This window comes from Muntiacus reevesi, chromosome 7, assembly GCF_963930625.1.
Source record: "Muntiacus reevesi chromosome 7, mMunRee1.1, whole genome shotgun sequence".
NCBI classification, from domain to species: Eukaryota; Metazoa; Chordata; class Mammalia; order Artiodactyla; family Cervidae; genus Muntiacus; species Muntiacus reevesi.
Window position 1 is genome coordinate 76,458,163 of NC_089255.1, and position 18,577 is coordinate 76,476,739.

Consider the following 18,577-nt stretch of genomic DNA (forward strand, 5'->3'; position numbering starts at 1 on the left):
AGTCACCACTATTGATTGGGTGTCTGCTTCATGCAAATCTTGATTCTAGGTGCTGGGAAAAAAGAAAAAGGAAGACCCTGTTTCTGTCCTTGAGTTGCAGAGACAAGAATTTGCCTAACTGGTGGGAGGGGGGATTAGGACGGGAATACATGTAAATCCATGATTGATTCATGTCAATGTATGACAAAAACCACTACAATATTGTAAAGTAATTAGCCTCCAACTAATAAAAATAAATGGCGAAAGAAAAAAAAAAAAGAATTTGCCTAACTAAGCTACAAGCCAAACTATTATGGTTCCCTTCAAAGTGTTTTAGTCCCTCAGTCATGTCTGACACTTTACAACGCCGTGAACTGTAGCCTGCCAGGCTCTTCTGTCCACAGGATTTACCAGGCAGGAATACTGGAATGGGTAGCCATTCCCTTCTCCAGGGGATCTTCCCAACCAGGGATAGAACCTGGGTCTCATGCAATGCAGGCAGATTCTTTACCACTAGGGAAGCCTTTAGGGTGAGGTAAATACCATATATGATAACAAGAGAAGGAGATGATGATTAGGGCAGGTGAATGCTTCAGGAAGAGATTATATTTAAATTAAACCTTAAAGATAGTAAAACTTCTTCAGCTGAAGAAAATTCCCATCACAACATAGTAGAGCAAATGTCTTCCTATCGTTGCATTTTGTTCTATACTTCTCAATATTGTGCCATTATAATCTTTGGATAATTTTTTAAAAATATGAAAAAAGAAAAAAGTATAACACAACATTGTAAATCATTCAACTAGTACTTCAATTTTAAAAAAAGCATAAATATGGCAATGTTTTCCAACTTTTTATTCTGAAATGTTATATCTCTTGATTCTCCATGACAAAAGGTGTGTGTGTTTTCAACATTTTAATGTGAACAAATGTGAACATTCATAAAAGCTTAAAGAATTTTACAGTGAACAGCCACATGTCCATTACCTAGATTGTACATTAACAATTTATTATGCTTGGTTTTTCACAAAAATAAAACAAGTATAATAAAATGTCTTTCCTCTTTCCATCATCTATTTTATTATATCAATGTACTTCAAAGTAAATTGCAGACGTAAACATATTTCCCATTTCAAAACTCCAGATGGGGACTTCCCTGGTGGTATGAAGTGAAAGTGAAAGTGAAGTTGCTCAGTCGTGTCCAACTCTTTGCAACCCCATGGACTGTAGCCCACCAGGCTCCTCCATCCATGGGATTCTCCAGTACGCTTGCCTGGAGAATCCCATGGGATAGTGGATGGGAATCTGCCTGCCAATTCAGGGGACACAGGTTCGATCCCTGATCTGGGAAGATCCCACATGCCATGGAGCAATTAAGCCCATGTGCCATAATTACTGAGCGCATGTGCTCTCGAGCCCATGTTCCACAAGAGAAGCCACCACAGTAAGAAGCCTGTGAAGAGTAGCCCCCAGTTGCTGCAACTAGAGAAAGCCTGCACGCAGCAACGAAGCTCCAGTGCCACCAAAAAATTAAATAAAATTTAAAAAACTTCAGATGTATATCGTTAACTAGAACTTAATATTTGTCTACAATTTTTTTTCTTTTGATGTAAAACTTACATATAGTGAAATGCACAAATTTTAAGTGTGTATTCACTGAGTTTCAACAAATGCATAGATCTATGTAATCCAAACTCTCTCAAGATATAGAACATTCCCATCACCCTGGAAAGTTTCCTCATGAGAAGTGCACAGATCCCAGCCCTAGTAGACTAATAGAGTCATCAGAGGTATTCAGAATTAAGCTTTAATAGAATAGAATATGTGCATGCTCAGTCGTGTACCACTCTTTGTGACACTGTGGACTCTAGCCCACCAAGCTCTTCTATCCATGGGATTTTCCAGGCAAGAATATTGGAGTGGGTTGCCTTTTCCTATTTCAGAGGATCTTCCCAATCCAGGGATGGAACCCGAGTCTCTTGCATCCCCTGCATTGTCTGTCAGGCAGATTCTTTACCACTAGCACCATGGGATGCCTGCAGAATTCGGCTGGGAGAAGGTGAAATGGTTAGGAGATAGCTATCACCTGTAGCTCCTGGAAAGGTACTAATAACTGACCATGGATAAACAGGTTAATCTGGCTAAACTCCAGCTGAGTGAAAGGCCTAGGATACAAAGCAAAACATTACTGTGCTCTAATCCTTTTTATTAACACACATACTGAAGTTGCATTATTCTGTTGTCCTGAAGGCTCTACCTCTTGGATAGAAGTGGCTTTCAAATGGGATAGTTTTGCCCCTCAGTAGATAGCAAAGACTAGAGATGCTGTGGTTGTCACAGGGGCAAGCGGTGCTACTGGCTTGTATGGATGGAGGCCAGGGATGCTGCTAAGTACTAAGTACTTCCTCCAACGTACAGGACAATCCCTCACAGGAATCTTCTGGCTCCAAAGTCAATAGTACCTGCTGTCAGTGAGGGTCACTAACCCTTACGGGAAAAATCAATATGTATTACATACTAGCAGTAGACTTTTTTTTTAAAGAAGGATAATGAGTTTTTCACCTTTTAAAATCAAGAAAAAGGAATAATCAGTGCTTGCTTTGGCAACACACATTGTAAAAAAAAAAAAGAAAAAGAAAACTGGAAAAAAGGAACAATCATTATTACTGGATAAAACTAACCATTTTAGTAGTTTGGGAGTAGGGACATTCGAAGGGGCAGCAAGTTCCTCACGGCAGAAACAGAAATATCTGTGCCGTGCTTTTGGAGGGGTGGCGGCAGTTTGTGGTAGGAAGTTTGGGTTTGAGACACTCTACTTCTCTGCTGAGCTTCCAGAATCTGTGATTTCAAGACTAGATGAAGTGAGAGCGAGAAGGAGAAGTTTGTAGTTCTTCCTCCTGCTCTAATTTGTATGAAGTCCCTTTCAAGAGTAACCAGGGCAGGGTAACCAGGTGGTCAATGCAGCATGACTTCATATGAATTGCGACCAAAAGTCAAACCATAAAGCAGCCTTCCAGCTTTCCATCATGTGATCTCTCCATAGCACACTCTTCAAGGATGGTGTTACCTTCTGATCTGTGATTAAGCAAGTGTCACGATGAGGTGTTGCAAATGATGAGTGCTTCCTCATAGCTGAATTTTAGGTCTATTCCCCTGATGTTTTCATCTCTGTCTATCACATGTAAGATTAAAGTCCTTAAAAAGCAAGTATCAGACTTTGATGTTGATTCCAATGATGAAGTAGGTCAAGGTGTTGGTTTCAATACACCTATGGGCACTTTATTTTTTTTTACAATGGAGAGAAGACAGCCTCTTCAATAAGTGGAGCTGGTAAAATTGAACAGCTACGTGTAAAAGCATGAAACTAAAACACTTTCTAACACCATACACAAAAATAAACTCAGAATAGATTAAAGATTTAAATATAAAGCCAGAAATTATAAAATTCTTAGAGGAAAATATAGGTAGTACACTTTTTGACATACATCACAGTAAGATCCTCTTTGACCCACCTCCTAGAGTAATGGAAATAAAAACAAAAGTAAACAAATAGGACTTAATTAAGCTTAAAAGCTTTTGCACAGCAAAGGAAATAATAAAAGACAACAATATTAAAAGACAACCCTCAGAATGGGAGAAAATAATTGCAAATGAGACAGCTGACAAAGGATTAATCTCCAAAATATGTAAGTAGCACATACAGCTCAATACCTGATAAACAAACAGCCCAATAAAATAAATGGGCAGAAGACCTAAACAGACATTTCTCCTAAGAAGACATATGGATGGCCAAAAAACACATGAAAAGGAGCTCAACATCACTCATTATTAGAGAAATGCAAATCAAAACTATGATGAGAAATCACTTCACACCAGTTAGAATGGCCATCACTAAAAAATCTACAAATAATAAATGCTGGAGAGGATGTGAAGAAAAGCAAACCCTCTTGCACTGTTGAAGGGAATGTAAATTGCTACAACCACTGTGGAGAACAGTGGGAGATTCCTTAAAAAACTAGGAATAGAACTACCATGTGACCCAATAATCCCACTACTGGGCAAATACCATGAGAAAACCATAATTGAAGGAGATGCATGTACCCCAGTGTTCGTTGCAGCACTTTTTAAGATAGCTAGGACATGGAAGCAGCATAGATGTCCATCAACAGATGAATGGATACAGAAATTGTGGTACATATATACACTGGAATATTATTCAGCTTTAAAAAAAGAGCACATTTGAGTCAGTCCTAATGAGGTGGATAAACCTAGAGCCTATTGTGGAGAGTGAAGTCAGAAAGAGAAAAACAAATATTGCATATTAATGCATGTGTATGAAATCTAGAAACATGGTAATGATGAATCTATTTGCAGGGCAGCAATGGAGACGCAGACATAGATAACAGACTGTGGGAGGGAGGGAGAGGATGGGACAAACTGGAGGAGTAGCATGGAAACATTATGTTACCATATGTAAAATAGATAGCTGGTGGGAATTTTCTGTTGTGACACAGGGAACTTAATCCAGTGCTCTGTAACAATCTAGATGGGTGGGATGGGGTGGGAGGTGGGAAGCAGGTTCAAGAGGAAAGGGGCATGTGTATACCTGAGGCTGATTCATATTGACATATGGCAGAAACCAGCAGGATACTGTAAAACAATTATCCTCCTATAAAAAAATTTTTAAATGTTGGTTTTGCTTATACAGAAACACATGTTTAAGAATATCTCCATGCAGTTTTGAGAAATAGCCTTGCTTTGTGACATTGCAATGGTTACTTTAACAAAAATAAATAAGCAATTTATTTCAAAGTGACCTGGGTCTTTTTGCTCAAAACTTTAATTTTTAATAAACCGTGTCTTATAAGCTCACAGGGTACAAAAAGAGTACATTCAGTGAAAAGCCTCCTATTCCTGTCCCCTGTCCTCCTAGAAGCAACCATTGTTAACTACTTCTTGTCTTTTCTGAGATGGTCTATGTATATCAAATAAATTTGCCCATATATTCTTTTTTAAACAAATGGCAACATATTTTAAACACTGTTCTATTCCTTGACTTTGTACCCAATGTTCTCAAAGATTATTCCATGTCCCTATGTTAAAAAATGGTTCTTTGTTACAGCTGTATAGTGTCCATTGTATGGCTATACTATCAAAGGACATTTAGAAGGGTTTTCAAACTTTCGCTATTAGTGCTGCAATGACAATCTTACAAAAACAAGAATGTGGAATGTCTAGGTCAACAGGTTAGAGCTTTGATTAATTAGATGTTTCTACACTTCTCTCTGTAACAATCAACTCTCTCAGTAGCATTTCATCATTATTTATTCATACCCTCAACCAGTGGATCATATTATAATCTTTTTGATCTTTGTCAAACTGATAAGTGAAAAGTGGCTCCCAGTGCAATTTTAATTTGCTTTCTCTTATTATGAGTGAAATTAAAGAACCACCTGTATTTATTTTTCTGTAAACTGTTATTTTAACTGAGTTTTTATTTTTTCTTCGTGATTTTTAAGAGTTTTTTATATGTGAAATAAATTAAATACTTATCTGCAATGCATGTATTTCCTATCTTATGATTAGGTTTTATAACTTTAAAATCATTTAAAAATTTGTTCAATGGTTTTTCTTAATAGTTTATTGGTTTTGTTTTTCACATTTATATCTTTGATCTATTTGAAATTTTTGTGTAAAGAATAAGATAAGGATCAAGATTACTTTTTCGCAACTGTTTACCTAGGTATTATACTTTATTAAATACTCCATCTGCCCCACTCCACCCCCAATTTGAAGTGGTGTTTTATCATATCTATATTTCCATATGTATTGGAGTCTGTTTCTTGGCTTTCCATTCGGTTCTGTTGATTTGTCTGACCATTTACCTGCCTGTACCACACTATTTTTAGGGCTTCCCTGGTAGCTCAGATGGTAAAGTGCCTGCCTGCAACGTGGGAGACCTGGGTTTGACCCCTGGGTCAGGAAGATCCTCTGAAGAAGGATATGGCAACCCACTCCAGTACTCTTGCCTGAAAAATTCCATGGACAGAGGAGCCTGGTAGGCTATAGTCCATGGGGTCCCAAAGAGTCAGATACGACTGAACGACTTCACTTTCACCACACCATTTAAGTTGGTAAAGTTTTAACATAGTTTAACATTTGGTAGAGCTAATCAATCACCTGGTGATGGTCTTTTAATTGCAATATTTAACATGCTTTCAGCAAATTATTTGTGTCTTTCCATAATTCTAGATGTCTTATCTTCCTTCTAAAGTCTTAATCTGTGCTGCTCCAGGGCACAACATGCTGTACTTGAGGGCTCTCTGCCTCCCAGACAAACTTAAGATAAATTGCATATCATCTCCACAGGGGCAGGTCATTTTAATTTGATTCAGTAGTGATGGGGAGCATACAAGACTTTAGAACAGAGGTACTCAGATTTGTGGTTCCTAGATGTACTTTCCCTCTCATGATATGGCATTGTGTCTGCCTCACTAGTTGACCCTAGCTCTGATTACATGGGGGTAAGGAGGACTCAAATAAAACACCAATAGATCTTGTTTTCACATAAAATCTATGGTGTCGCCGACCCAGTATCAGTAGGTACTGAAGAAAAGGACTCTGTCCAATCAATAGGACCATGTGGGCCCAGCAGACATCCATCTCAAGGAGACAGACATTGAGAAGACCAACAGAAAGTTCCCCTCAGGGCCTTCAGAGACGTCACACTATTTGCAACTGTCATTGCTGCAGTGAGCTGAAGCCACTGTAGGAGAAGTGGGAAGATATGGGAGAGGCAACCTGGGAGTCAAGAGGGATTCGCCTTCAGAGTGATCTGACTGCTCCTTGTTCTGTTCATCGGTTCTTGGTATTTGCAAGGGGCAGGAATGGAACTGAGAAATGCTCAGTGAGTGTATGTTCAGTAAATGGATGAATCATTGAGTGAGGGAGTGAGCACCTGCCTGCTACAAAAGTCTTTTTTCATCACTCATGTCTTTTAGGAGCCTCCTCTATCTGTGCAGGAGGGAGCGGATCTGGGGCATAACTCTTGGAGTCCTGTCTAGGAGAGGAATGCTGAGTGAGCAGAGGCTGTGAAACCTTCACCCTCTCCTCCCATGCCCTCACACAGCTCCAGAGGGCTCTGAGAGTTTCTGCTATGTTTGTTTCTTATGTTTCCCCTCATCTTTAGTAGCGTTCCACTGAAACAATTCCTGCATTCGTTACCTCTTGCTTTTCTACACTAACCCCCTGAATAAAGCAGGTGAAATAGCAAAGAAGACAGAAATCAATACAGCAACGACAACAGCCAACTTCTACACACAACTAAATGTGTTATTTCTGTCTCAAAGTTTCTATATAATTAAATACTTTAAAAGGTAGGTGTATATTTTATCCTGCCCATTACACAAGTGAGGCAACTGAATTAACAGAGAGGTTTAGTAATTTACCCAAGATCACTGCTCTGGTAAATAGATCAGCTGAGATTTGAACCAGAAAGTTCACTCTAAAGATCATGCACTGATACACTATACCTTTTCTTTGGCACGTGTATGTGTGGGTTAACTTCACTGAAATAGAACATAAACACAGTCGAGGGCTTCCCTGGTGGGCCAGTGGCTAAGAATCTGCCTTGCAATGTAGGGGACACCAGTTTGATCCGGGTCCAGAGGATCCCATACCCTGTGGAGCAACTAAGCCCATGGGCTGCAACCGCTGAGTTCATGAACCACAGCTACCAAAGCCCCACGTGCCCTAGAGCCTACGCCCTGCAACAAGAGAAGCCGCAGCAATGAGAAGCCCAGGCACCACAATGAAGCCCCAAGCACAGTCAAAAATAAATAAAAAAATTTAAAAACCCACCAAGTGCACAGATAAATACATGACTCAGTGAATTTTCACAAAGTGAGCACACCTGTGTAAGAGCAGCCACCTCAAAGGACAGAACACTACCAGCACCCCCCACAAGACGGTCCTAACATGCTCCACCCCCAACCCCTACTTCTTCCCCATCAAGGGAAACCACTCTCCTGAATTCTCTCATCATTTCCTGGGGGTTTCTTTCTTGTCTATTTTCATCACTTTGTTTTTCAAGTATCATGGGGTCTGTTGCTAAAGTTAAACATATTCTATTTTGCAGGTGGTTGAGAGAACACACTCCCTAGATAAGAGAAATGATTGAGGGTGGGAAAGTTAGGGGGCTGTTCTCCAGCTGCCCTCTTTCTCTTTGCCAATGTGAGGCTCTGCTCTTTTCTCTGTCCTCCTCCCCCAGGACTACATCTCCCAGCAGGCTGCGCTCTGACAGCTCTCGGATTTAAATAGGATTCTGGGCTGCGCTCAGAGGCCAGGCTGTTGCTGAGCACCCAGGAGCGAGAGGAGCTGGAGGAGAGAGAAGCAGCAAGAAGCAGCCAAGAGTTGGAGCCAGACCAGGAGGAGCCGGAGCCAGAGTTGGAGTATAAGTTGCTCTTGCTGAAGCAGCAGCAACTAAAGAAGTTGAAAAGATGCTGGTTGCCTTGGGACTGCTCACCTCCTTCCTTTCTTTCCTGTATGTGACAGCTCCATCTATCAGGTTTGTCTTAATTCAGTAACTCATTGAATAGTTTCCAAAGCCCTGAGTTGGGAGCCATGGAGCTTGTAAGTAGATGAGTTCTCAGCTGCTGAAGGAAGACAAAGGGATGGAGGCCAAGGGAGAGAAAGTCAAGGCAGAAAAAGCACGAAGGAAGGAGGTGGTTCTGAATACCATGGTAGAAAATAAGAAGGAAGCACCTGGGGAGAGGAGAGGCGGGTTTGAATTCTGAAGCTAGTGAAAGGCTGAATGGATGACTCTGTTAAGTAGCTTGAAAGCCATCTTATGGGGGAGCCCTTGCTCTCTCATTCTGCTCACTTGGGTTCCTCTGAAGACCTCCCTTTCTTCAGTATCCCCAGTCAAGGTGGGCTTGCTGCATTACCATGGGTGGTCCTTGCCAAGGGACTCGTTGTTAAGTACCAGGCATCTTGGGAAGGAATTAAAATAAACTCTCCCCACTTTGAAACTACTGACAAGTAGTGTTTGGGGATGGTTATTTTGCTGTAAGATTTCTGGAGATGTCAGAGAAATGTGGGTTCTGAGTAAAGAATTTTTAAATTGCTGATGGTCAAGAAGGTTAAAGGGACATATCAAGGGCAAAGTATTACTCTAGGTCCTGGCAGAGAAACCTGGGTTCAGATTCCAGTTTTGCCACTGTTAGTAAAGGAACTTCTTCAAGCCTCAGCTTTCTCCATTGTAATATGGGGATAATAACAGAATGACTGAATTAAATTCCCTTGCAAAGCGCCTAGCCTAGTGCTTGGCAGCTGGGTGATGTTCGGATCATGTCAGGTCTGTTCCTTCCTGTCCTATTTTGGGGAACTTGTCAGGTCAACTCTATGTAAAAGAATGCTCCTCGCACAGAGGTCTGAGCTAGGGAGGTTTTTCTCTATGTGCACTGACAGCTAGAATGAAATCTCTAATAAGATGGCAGAATATTCTGGCTCTCTTAAAACTGTCAAGGCAACCCAAGAGCCATGTTTACATATGGGACCCCCGGAGGTGCTGTTCATCAGTTACTCACCACTGATGCTTATTGAAGACCGAGGGCTCAGGACCACTGATTCTACACATGCCCACCCCTCTAGTGTTTGTGGCGCAGGTTAGAGGAGGAATCTGACCTCCGAGAACCTTTTGAGTTAAGAGCGAGATATCTTTGTTATCTAACAAGGGAAGGTCTCCATTGGCTCTGGCTCAAGAGAATTGATTTTATTTGCTCTGATGATCATTTGTAGCTTCCGGGCACATGACCTCCCCACCTGAGCTGATAAGCAGGAGACTGCCTTGCTCCCTGGGACAAGGCCGTCCCCTGAAGATTAGCTGCTTTAGGTTTCCTGACAACAATGCAAAGAAATTCCTCTTTGAGGGCGGGTGGGTTTTATGAATCTCCTTCTGGGGTTGGAGAAGATGGTGCATAAATGTTTTGTTTCCTTTGCCTATAGGAAGTTCTTTGCTGGCGGGGTTTGTAGAACAAATGTGCAGCTTTCTGGGAAGGTGGTGGTGATCACTGGTGCCAACACAGGCATCGGCAAGGAGACGGCCAGAGAGCTTTCTCGCAGAGGCAAGTCTTTCCCTTCCGTTTCCACAGGGCAGGGCCTCCTGCCTTTCTTGCTAGGAGCTCTGCTCACGTTCCCTTATCTTTCCTCCTGGGCTTGGAGGTTGTGGCCAGAAACTCAAGGATCCTGGGGTTCAAGTCCAGCTGGGACACCAACTTACTCTATGGTCTGAAACCTTCCTTCCTGCCTGCCCCTTCCTTATTATATAAAGTAAGGAAAACCGTGATGCCTGCATATAATATTGGTCAGATCAGTTATTTGAAAAGGAGATCCTTAACTATGGTAAATATAAAACCAGGGTTGTAAAAATCAGCTGAAGCTGATAGCAAGGAGAATCCAGAAGTGGCAACTCACAGTTTTAAGAATAGTGAGGGGGAATGCTCTGCCCACCAGTCCCAAACTCACTTTCTAGACTCTTCTTCAGCCCAGATTCTGAACATAGAGTCCTCTGTTTTTTTGGCCCCAGGAGCCCGAGTATACATTGCCTGTCGAGATGTACTGAAGGGGGAGTCTGCTGCCAGTGAAATCCGAGCTGATACAAAGAACTCCCAGGTGCTGGTACGGAAACTGGACCTATCTGATACCAAGTCCATCCGAGCCTTTGCTGAGGGCTTCCTGGCAGGTGAGGCCCTGGTAGATCACTAGAAAGGCAGGAAGCTGGGTGTGGGTGTGGCTGCTCAACCCTGGACCCTCTCTGACTATAAAATCAGAAACATCATGGATCCCACTGGACAGGTTCTGCCGCATGAACTAGCAGGGCAGGGAACTGGCTCAGGGACAGTGGGTGGACAGGTTGGGCAGGATCCTTATCATTCTCTTGCCTCAGCAGTGGGGATGTTGGAGGTGTCAGCTCCCTGTCTGGGCTTGCACCTTGACATCAAGGTGTGGCCCTGATGCCACGCTCTTCTTTGATGCTGAGAATCAACCTTCTGGGGCCATAGGCACTAGAGGAAGTTCTGTTGCTGCTAATATTCTTCTATATCTTGGAAAATGACCATCTCCCATCAAGGACTATGAAATCTGTGAAGGACAGTGACCATGTCTGTTTTATTTACCACTGTGCGCCCCGTGCCTAGCCCAGCCCCGAGTCAGTACTGAATACCCATTTGCTGAATGAATGGATGAATGGTGTCCAGGAAGAAACAGCAACCAAAATTAGAAACCCAGTGACAGCGGTTACTGAATATCACTCAGATAAGCCCAAAGGCAAGGAGCAAACACTCAGAAGTGGGGCAGGCAGCTAACCACATGGTCTCCTTGGCTGTGCTCTTTAGAGGAAAAGCAGCTTCATATTCTGATCAACAATGCAGGAGTGATGCTGTGCCCGTATTCCAAAACAGCTGATGGTTTTGAAACCCACTTGGGAGTCAACCACCTGGGTGAGTATCTTTGAGTGACTGAAGATCAAGGCATACTGGTTTTTCCTTCATTATCTCTCTCCTAACCAGTGCAAAAAAGTGAGCTCCTCTTACCCACACCATTAAGAAACCCCCCAAATTAGGAGATACCAGGAAGAAGAATGTCATTCTTAAAGGGAACCATGGTAATGAAAACTTGCCAGGCAGGGCCAGATGTCGGGGTGCAGGGATCTTTGGCTGCGGGGGGTCAGTTACTGTAACAAGTAAACCAAGGGTTGGTATATGGAGGAGGCAGACCTTTGAGACTTGACGTATGAGAGAGGTTATGGTTCAGAGTTCAAGGCGATGGCTTTTGTGAGGGTATCGTGGAGCATGTTCTCTGATCATAAGCATGTGTTATTTTCCCTGAATATTTCATCCTTCCTTCTGTCCATGCCCATGGCTATGTGATCATAGCTAGAGGGGAGATGTCCAAAGCTCGCAGTTTCCCCTGACTGGGGCAAGGGCAAAGGTACAGATAACTACAGATTACATCTGTGCTGCCTCACCTACAGTCCAGCTCTGGCCCTTGCCTTGAGGACTCCACTAACTCAGACTGACTGACCACTAGTAAGCTGCTCATGGTATCAGTGTGTTCACACCCAGAAGATAGTGAGCTGGTCCTAAAGTCCTATCACACACCAGCTCTCACACCCAAGCCCAGGCTGCCAGTCCACTCTTACATCTCCCCCACTGGCTCTCCTCACAGGTCACTTCCTTCTCACCCGCTTGCTCCTGGGGCGGCTGAAGGAGTCCGCTCCTGCGCGGGTGGTGACCCTCTCGTCAGTGGCCCACCATGCCGGCAAGATTCGCTTCCATGATCTCCAGGGTGAGAAGTACTACAACCGGGGTTTCGCTTATTGCCACAGCAAGCTGGCCAATGTGCTCTTCACTCGCGAGTTGGCCAAGAGGCTCAAAGGTGAGTCTAGAGAAGGGGCCAGAGTTAAGACAGCAAAAGCATGGGCTCAGGTCAGTTTCGAGGTTGGCAGAAACTTCTGAAGTCAGAACGTCAAGCATGCTCATTTTAGAGGTAGCTCTATGCATTAAGGAGAATGAGGTTATAAACAGAGTGAAAAATGAATGAGGTTATAAAACAGAGTCTTTGCCCTTGGGAAGGACTGTTAAAATTGAACAGGGGTCAGGAAAACCTATAAACCTTATTATGTGTTTTGTCACATCTTATTGAGTTGGCTAAAAAGTTCTTTTGGATTTTTCCATAACGTCTTACAGAAAAACCTGAATGGACTTTTTGGTCAACCCAGTATTTCATATTTATCATCTCATCTGATTTTTAAAATAATTTTATTTATTTTTGACTGTGCTGGGTCTTCATTGCTGTGAGGGCTTTTCTCTAGTTGCCGAGAGTAGGGGCTACTCTCTAGCTGCAGTGTGCAGGCTTCTCATTGCGGTGGCTTCTTTTGTTGCAAAGCGTGGGTTCTAGTGCAGACAGGCTTCAGTAACTGGGGCACATGGGCTCCATAGTTGCGGCTCCTGGGTTCTAGAGCGCAGGATCGATAGTTGCGGTGCACAAGTCTAGTTGCTTCACAGCATAAAGGATCCTGCTGGATCAGGGATCGAACCTGTGTTTCCTGCATTGGCAGGCAGCTTCTTTACCACTGAGCCACCAGGGAAGCCCTCATCTGATTTTTTTATGACAACCTCTTGCAACAGGCAGAATAGGTATTATTTTTACTGTTTTATGCGTCCACACTGAGATTCAGAGAAGTGGCCGGCCCAAGATTATACGGCAAATAAAGGATAAGGACTGGAACATGGGGACTGAGATTTAAATCAGGTTGCTTCCTTCACTGGGCCTTCTCCTGAGGTTTACGTGGTGAGCTGAGCTACAGAGCGGCCACTCGCTGCCTGGAATCAGGGTTTCAGATACTTGGGTCTGAGTTCTTACTCTACCACATGTAGAGCCACGTGTATATGCAAACATGCCCCTTTAATCTCCCTTGACTTCATCCCCTCAGCTGTAAGGGGAGGTGAGGCCACTCTTAATCCTATGGTTCCGTGCTCCCCTAGAGTTTTTGTTGAGCTATTGACTTTGATATCTTTGAATCTGGAGGACCATTTGCTCTAGTGAATAAGCCATAGTTTGGGGGAAATGGTATTTACTATCAGAATGCAGAAAGCAGAAGAATAGGGTAACTCTGTTCAATGTCATGTGCGGCCTGGGTAGGAGGGGAGCTTGGGGGAGAACGGATACATGTATATGTGTGGCTGAGTCCCTTTGCTGTCCATCTGAAACTATCACAACATTGTTAATTACCTATACTCCAGTATAAAATATAAAGTTAAAAAGTACTAATAATGACAACAAAAAGTGAGAGTTTGTGTGTGCCGTGTACTAGTGATGTCTTTACTCATTTCATACAATATTCCTATGAGGTAAATGCTATTATGTTTCCCCTCCCTACAAAGGAAGAAATGAGCACAGATATCTTAAGAAACTTGCCCAAGCAGGACATATTGTTCCTAAATAAGACAGGATTCAAATCCAGGCAGCTTGGAAGTCCATGCTCTTTGCTCTACATCGGGGTTCAGACCTTAGCTCTGCAGCCTGCTAGGTGGGGCCTTGGACGACTTCCTTAACTAGTCTGATGAGAACTCAGTTTCCTTAGCTATAAATGGGCTTCTTAGTATTGCTTACCTCATGAACCTCTTTGAGAGTCAAATGAGATAACATGTAAAACATGTAGCACAGCCCTTGTATGTAATAAATACTGAAGACAGTAGAGGTAGCAGGCTTGTCTTAGGGGCCTATCAGTAGCCCTCATCATATCCATCAACACCCCTCAACCTATATACTTCATCAAATGTGCTTGCCTGGCAAATGCAATTTACAACAAGATCCTAGCTTCCTACCTTCTAACAGAATTGTTACCCCTGAGACCCTCCAATAGAAATTCCAAAGATACTATTTAAGCCAAAGATTAAGATGATGCTGAAACGGGGACTTCCCTGGTGGTCCAGGGACTTCATCTTCCAGTGCAGGTGGTATGTATCTGATTGCTGGTTGGGAGTTCAGGTTTCATAGGCCAAGTGGCCCCCAACACCAAAACATAAACAGAATCAATATTGTAACAAATTAAACAAAAGACTTTAAAAAATGGTCCACATAAAAGAATCTTAAAAAAAAAAGATGACACTGAAATAGAAGGACCTTCAACCAAGCATTCCATCCGGTGCATAGAATGCTGAGAAAGTTATAGATTTTTCTGGATAACCTCAATGAATTTATTATTGGCGACTTAGCGACTAAACCAGCACCGCCACCATCACCTGGCTAGAAGTGGTGTCTTTAGAACACAGGGGTTCCCGAGGCCCTTCTTGTCACTTGTGCGTGTTGGTGCAGGAGGTGGGCTGTTTTCCTGGCCTGGGAGTGTGTCTCTGGTCTAACTGTGCCCTCTTTGCCCTAGGCACGGGGGTCACCACCTACGCGGTGCACCCAGGCATCGTCCGCTCCGAGTTGGTCCGACACTCCTTCCTGCTGTGCCTGCTTTGGCGGCTCTTCTCCCCCTTCCTCAAGACGACGTGGGAAGGGGCCCAGACCAGCCTGCACTGTGCGCTGGCTGAGGGCCTGGAGCCTCTGAGCGGCAAGTACTTCAGGTGTGTAGCAGCTGTGTGCCTGATGGGGGAATCCAAATTCCGGTTGGGCCAGTAAACCAAGTGCTTTTTCTTTTTAAAGGAAGCTTAGATTTGATTCATAGGCTTCCCTTGTGGCTCAGTGGTAAAGAACCTGCCTGCCAATGCAGGAAATGTAGGTTCAATCCCCAGGCCAGGAAGATTCCCTGGAGAAGGAAATGGCAACCCACTCCAGTATTCTGGCCTGGAAAATCCCATGGAGCCTGGCAGGCTACAGTCCATGGGGGTCTCAACAGGGTCAGACATGACTTAGCGACTGAACAGCTTTGAAACGTTGCAAGAACTGGTTTCAACAACAACAATAAGAGTTGGTTTCAAGGCTCTGTTTGAAACCTGTGTGCCACATTTGCAGATAAGCCTTTGCAGAGCCTTTTTCTTTTCCTTGAAGATTTTGGCTGACTTCCTTCATCAATTTTTAAATATCACATTGCACAAAGCTCCAGGGCAAAGCCACTGCTTCCCAGTGTGAACTCTGTCTCCCAAAGATGCCAAGATTGGCATTAACTGATGGAATGTAAGAATAGACATTTTGTTGTCTACTAGATGAGCTAGCCTGGGGTTTAATCACCACCAGATTTCAAAGGATTGATGAGCAGAAGTGACATTATGTGGTATCTGCAACCCCCGCAAAGTGACATGAACACGTTACTATGCTATGCATTTGTTTTTAAAATATTTTATACTGTATATAAGATAGATAACCAACAGGGACCTATTATATAGCACAGGGAAAGCTACTCAGTATTCTGTGATAACCTTTATGAGAGAAGAACCTAAAAAAGAATGAAGATATTACATGTCTAACTGAACCACTTTGCTGCATACCTGTATGTAACACAACACTGTAAATCAACTCGACACCAAGAAAATTAAAATTTTTTAAAGTCAATACAAAACCCAAAATATTTTTTTTTAATTAAAAAAAATTTTTTTTTATTAGTTGGAGGCTAGTTACTTCACAATATTTCAGTGGGTTTTGTCATACATTGACATGAATCAGCCATAGAGTTACACGTATTCCCCATCCCGACCCCCCCTCCCACCTCCCTCTCCACCCGACTCCTCTGGGTCCTCCCAGTGCACCAGGCCCGAGCACTTGACTCATGCATCCCACCTGGGCTGGTGATCTGTTTCACCATAGATAATATACATGCTGTTCTTTTGAAACATCCCACCCTCGCCTTCTCCCACAGAGTTCGAAAGTCTGTTCTGTACTTCTGTGTCTCTTTTTCTGTTTTGCATATAGGGTTATCGTTACCATCTTTCTAAATTCCATATATACGTGTTAGTATGCTGTAATGTTCTTTATCTTTCTGGCTTACTTCACTCTGTATAATGGGCTCCAGTTTCATCCATCTCATTAGAACTGATTCAAATGAATCCTTTTTAACAGCTGAGTAATATTTCATGGTGTATATGTACCACAGCTTCCTTATCCAAAATATTTTAAAATTGCATTTTAGTACAGTTAGTTTTTTTTTATCTAATATATTTTATACATTTAGAAATCTGTTCCAGGAGGAGGATGTGAACTTTTCCGGACTGCCCATTTTCACTCCTGGATATTCACTCTCTTTCTCTACCCTCCAGTGACTGCAAGAAGACCTGGGTGTCGCCCAGGGCCCGGAATAACAAAACAGCTGAGCGCCTGTGGAACGTCAGCTGTGAGCTTCTGGGAATCCAGTGGGAGTAGATCTGGTGGAAGAGGCACGGTTGTATCAGGCCGAGTCCACACCATGAGAGACGGGGACCAAGGAGAAAGCCTACCCTGCAGGCTTGTTCTGGCAGGCTGCTCTAGTGAACCCTGGCCTGCTCCGATACTCCTGACCCTTCTAGAAATCTTTGCACATCCAGCCCTCTCATGAGGCTGGCTCATGGCGTAAGACGGTCACACCTGCAGAGCACTCTTTTCCAAGACTTACAGAGTCGGCCACCCTCTTGGGCCAGGAGAACGGGGCGGTTGCCAGGCTGGGCATGAGGATGGCAGAAGAACCTGGGAAACTGGGTCAGTTTCCTCACCACGAACAGAAATGCCTGTTAGCACACTCAGCTGAGGTGATGAACATCAGCGTTACATCTTTCTACGATCTGTAGGCTCAAAGACCCTTGACTGATCTCTTTCCTCTTCGTAATGCTAGTCTGGAGTCTGGACCAAGTCAGGAGGATCTTGGCTCAACCTTGGCTGACTTTATTTCCTTCCTCTGAGCATCCTGGAGCCGCAGTGTAAAGGCTCCTGTGTAAAGGTACAGGAGCCTGTTTTCTGTTTCCAGTAGTTTTTTTTTTTTAATTAAAAACAATTTTTTCAGTTCCACTGAGATATAATTGACATATAACATTGTATAAGTTTGGACCTTCCCATTTTCAATCATGTAGATGGTTTCTTTTTCTAAAGAGTTCCCTTTGCCTCGATTTTAGAGAAAATAAAGACTGCGTATTCATCTCATTGCCTTTTTTATTCTCTCAGGGTAGCAAGGGAGAAATGAAACCAAGTTCAGTGGGTAGTATTTCACTTTCTCACCCACTGACCCATGATCTTGTTATAATACATCCTCTAGGTACAGAATAAGATGGTTCAGTTGGATGTTTTCTCAAGTTTCTTCCAGCTCTCACATTTGACTGTCTAAGAAGTGGTAGGAGTGAATTAAATTATACAGATGCTGAGCTTCACTGTAGATCAAGGTCAGAGGCAGTAGAGGACTTCGTTTAATTTGACACATAAAGACAGAAAAATCAAGCTCTGATAAACCCTCTAATTGAAACCATAGCTCTCTTCTGGCCTCCCTGTTCTCATCTACTGTGGCTCTGGGTGACCTGCTCCTTGCCTTAAGTGTTGAAGGTATCCAAGAAGAGACAGAGAGATGCCAAATTTTTAAGTCAATTGACCCAAGAAGTTATGTTATTGCTTCCAGTTTGAACGTATCCAAAGGGCATATGGTGACAAAAGTGCCCTTTCTTTCCATTGCAGGCAGATTTAAAAAACAGACAAGCAGGACTTCCCTGCTGGGCCAGTGGTTAAGAATCCACTTGCCAATGCAGGGGACATGGGTTCAATCCCTGGTCCCAGAAGATTCCACATGATGTGAAGCAACTAAGCCCATGTGCCCCAGATATGGAGCCCATGCCCTAGAGCTGGTGCTCCACAACAAGAGAACCCGCCGTAATGAGAAGACTGCACATCGCAGAGAAGAACAGCCCCCACTGGCTTCAACTAGAAAAAGTTTGCATGCAGCAAAAGACCCAGTGCAGTAAAAAATAAACAAAACAAAACAAAACAAGGGAACAAAAAACTATTTTACTAAGGAAGTTTGCAAATAGATGAAAGTAAAGCAAAGAGCGGACTTCCCTGGTGGCTTTGTGGTAAAGAATCTGCCTGTCAATGCAGGAGATGCAAGTTCCATCCCTGGGTTGGGAAGATCCCCTGGAGAAGGAAT

The 18,577-nt window shown here is 43.2% G+C and overlaps 1 protein-coding gene across 1 annotated transcript; it reads left to right on the forward strand.

The window, feature by feature from the left end:
* The first annotated feature begins 8,440 nt into the window (after window positions 1-8,440).
* Window positions 8,441-16,839, forward strand: RDH12 (retinol dehydrogenase 12). Its single transcript, XM_065940966.1, has 7 exons — window positions 8,441-8,545; window positions 9,985-10,103; window positions 10,565-10,720; window positions 11,373-11,477; window positions 12,205-12,414; window positions 14,921-15,110; window positions 16,737-16,839. Exons 1-7 carry the CDS (start codon window positions 8,478-8,480, stop codon window positions 16,837-16,839), a joined length of 951 nt encoding a protein of 316 aa, XP_065797038.1. The 5' UTR covers window positions 8,441-8,477.
* Window positions 16,840-18,577: the final 1,738 nt, after the last annotated feature.

Bases quoted from the DNA above. Each gene is read 5' to 3' on its own strand.
- RDH12 (XM_065940966.1), top strand. From the start codon at position 8,478: ATGCTGGTTGCCTTGGGACTGCTCACCTCCTTCCTTTCTTTCCTGTAT. The intron at 11,478-12,204 runs GTGAGTATCTTT...CTCTCCTCACAG, and splicing joins CTTGGGAGTCAACCACCTGG to GTCACTTCCTTCTCACCCGC. The intron at 12,415-14,920 runs GTGAGTCTAGAG...TCTTTGCCCTAG, and splicing joins GTTGGCCAAGAGGCTCAAAG to GCACGGGGGTCACCACCTAC.